At 45.3% G+C, this 1288-nt stretch overlaps 1 protein-coding gene across 1 annotated transcript in view; it reads left to right on the top strand.

Annotated features, from left to right (window-relative positions):
* The first annotated feature begins 748 nt into the window (after positions 1–748).
* SMARCC1 (SWI/SNF related, matrix associated, actin dependent regulator of chromatin subfamily c member 1) overlaps positions 749–1288 on the top strand; it is a 126387-nt gene continuing 125847 nt past the window's right edge. Inside the window, exon 1 of the mRNA XM_006914879.3 lies at positions 749–796. Within this exon, the coding sequence (XP_006914941.2) occupies positions 764–796 (33 nt within the window). The 5' untranslated portion in view covers positions 749–763. The remainder of the gene's footprint in view (positions 797–1288) is intronic.

The following is a 1288-nucleotide window of genomic DNA, read 5'->3' as shown; positions in this document are numbered from 1 at the left end:
AATATTTTTCCTAAAAAAAGTGGTTTTCCAAATTATTTTAGAAGTTATTTGAACATAAAGGTTGGAATACCACTGCCCTGAAAGGACCAACTTTCCTCTCTATGGTTCTAGACAAATAAAATAGCCATAAACATCAGCTCTTATCATTATTTCTAAAGGCCGAGCTCTTAGGCGCGGCAATCCAAGTCTTACTCATATTTTCTTCTTATTGCTTCTGTCCTAGACTATCAGGTTATCTTTTCTCCTGCGTTTCTTCCTCTGATCACTGTTGCAATGGTTATCATCCTAATCTATAAATCTGATTTTATTCTCTGTTCAAACTGGTTTCCCAATGTTTATAGGATAGTCAAAATTCACTGCCACAACCAAGTAATGTTTCCACCCCATGGGCTTAAGGAGTTTCGCCAAGCACTTTCACACTTGAATTCTTTTGTTCTAGTTGTTTTTGTATCCGAAATGTCCTTCCTCCCCATCACATTCTCTTCATACTTAAAAATTGGTCTCAAAAACCTCACCAGACTATCTTACCATTAGTCACTAGCTGTTCTAGGGTCATATAGCATTATGTTCATACGTAACTCCACAATGGCCATTGTTAATAATTTAAAACCTTTCTGCCTCTCTGTAGGTCATTGGTTCATCAAATATTTATTGAACAATATTTATTAGGTAACAGGCCCTGTTTCCGACTCCTGTGAACGAGTCAAGGCTAGGTTCTCATGTATTTCATGTGGACGATTAGTAAGAAAATAAGAAAAATACCATGTCGTGGGCGGTGCTACGCGGAGACTGTCAAGTGAGTATTAGCTGTTCAAGATTGTACAGTCAGGGATCCATTTTTTTGAAATACCTTTAAGCTATGAATTTAAAAGCGCCTAAGTGACAATCAGAGGGGAAGAGATGCAGGTCGCGGGAACAGCTGGTGCAGACCCCGAGGCAGGAATAAGCTGGTGCGGCTGGAGCCATGAGGTGGGGAGGGGGTGTCGTGTGAAGCCGAAGGAGCCCCAGGTGGTCGTCCCAGATGGCCATGTACAAAGGCCGACACGGCCACTTCCTGTAGACCCTAGGGTCCGAGCGCAAGCGGGGGCAGGCGCAGATTCCCATCCTGCGAGTTGGTTCCTCCGTCAGCACGCGACACCCTGAACCGGCTTTCCCCCGGAACCTCTCACGCCAGCCCTTTTCCCTTCGGCAGCGGCAAGCGATGACACAAAACCTCCATGTAGTTGTTGAGAGCAGAGCGACAAAAGAACCCCGAAAGCGCCGGTCGCGCAGAGGCCGGCTGGGGGCA

This window comes from Pteropus alecto, unplaced genomic scaffold (assembly GCF_000325575.1).
Source record: "Pteropus alecto unplaced genomic scaffold, ASM32557v1 scaffold156, whole genome shotgun sequence".
Taxonomy (NCBI): Eukaryota; Metazoa; Chordata; class Mammalia; order Chiroptera; family Pteropodidae; genus Pteropus; species Pteropus alecto.
The sequence above is the reverse complement of the archived record's forward strand: the minus strand, read 5'-3'. Positions and strand labels throughout refer to the sequence as shown.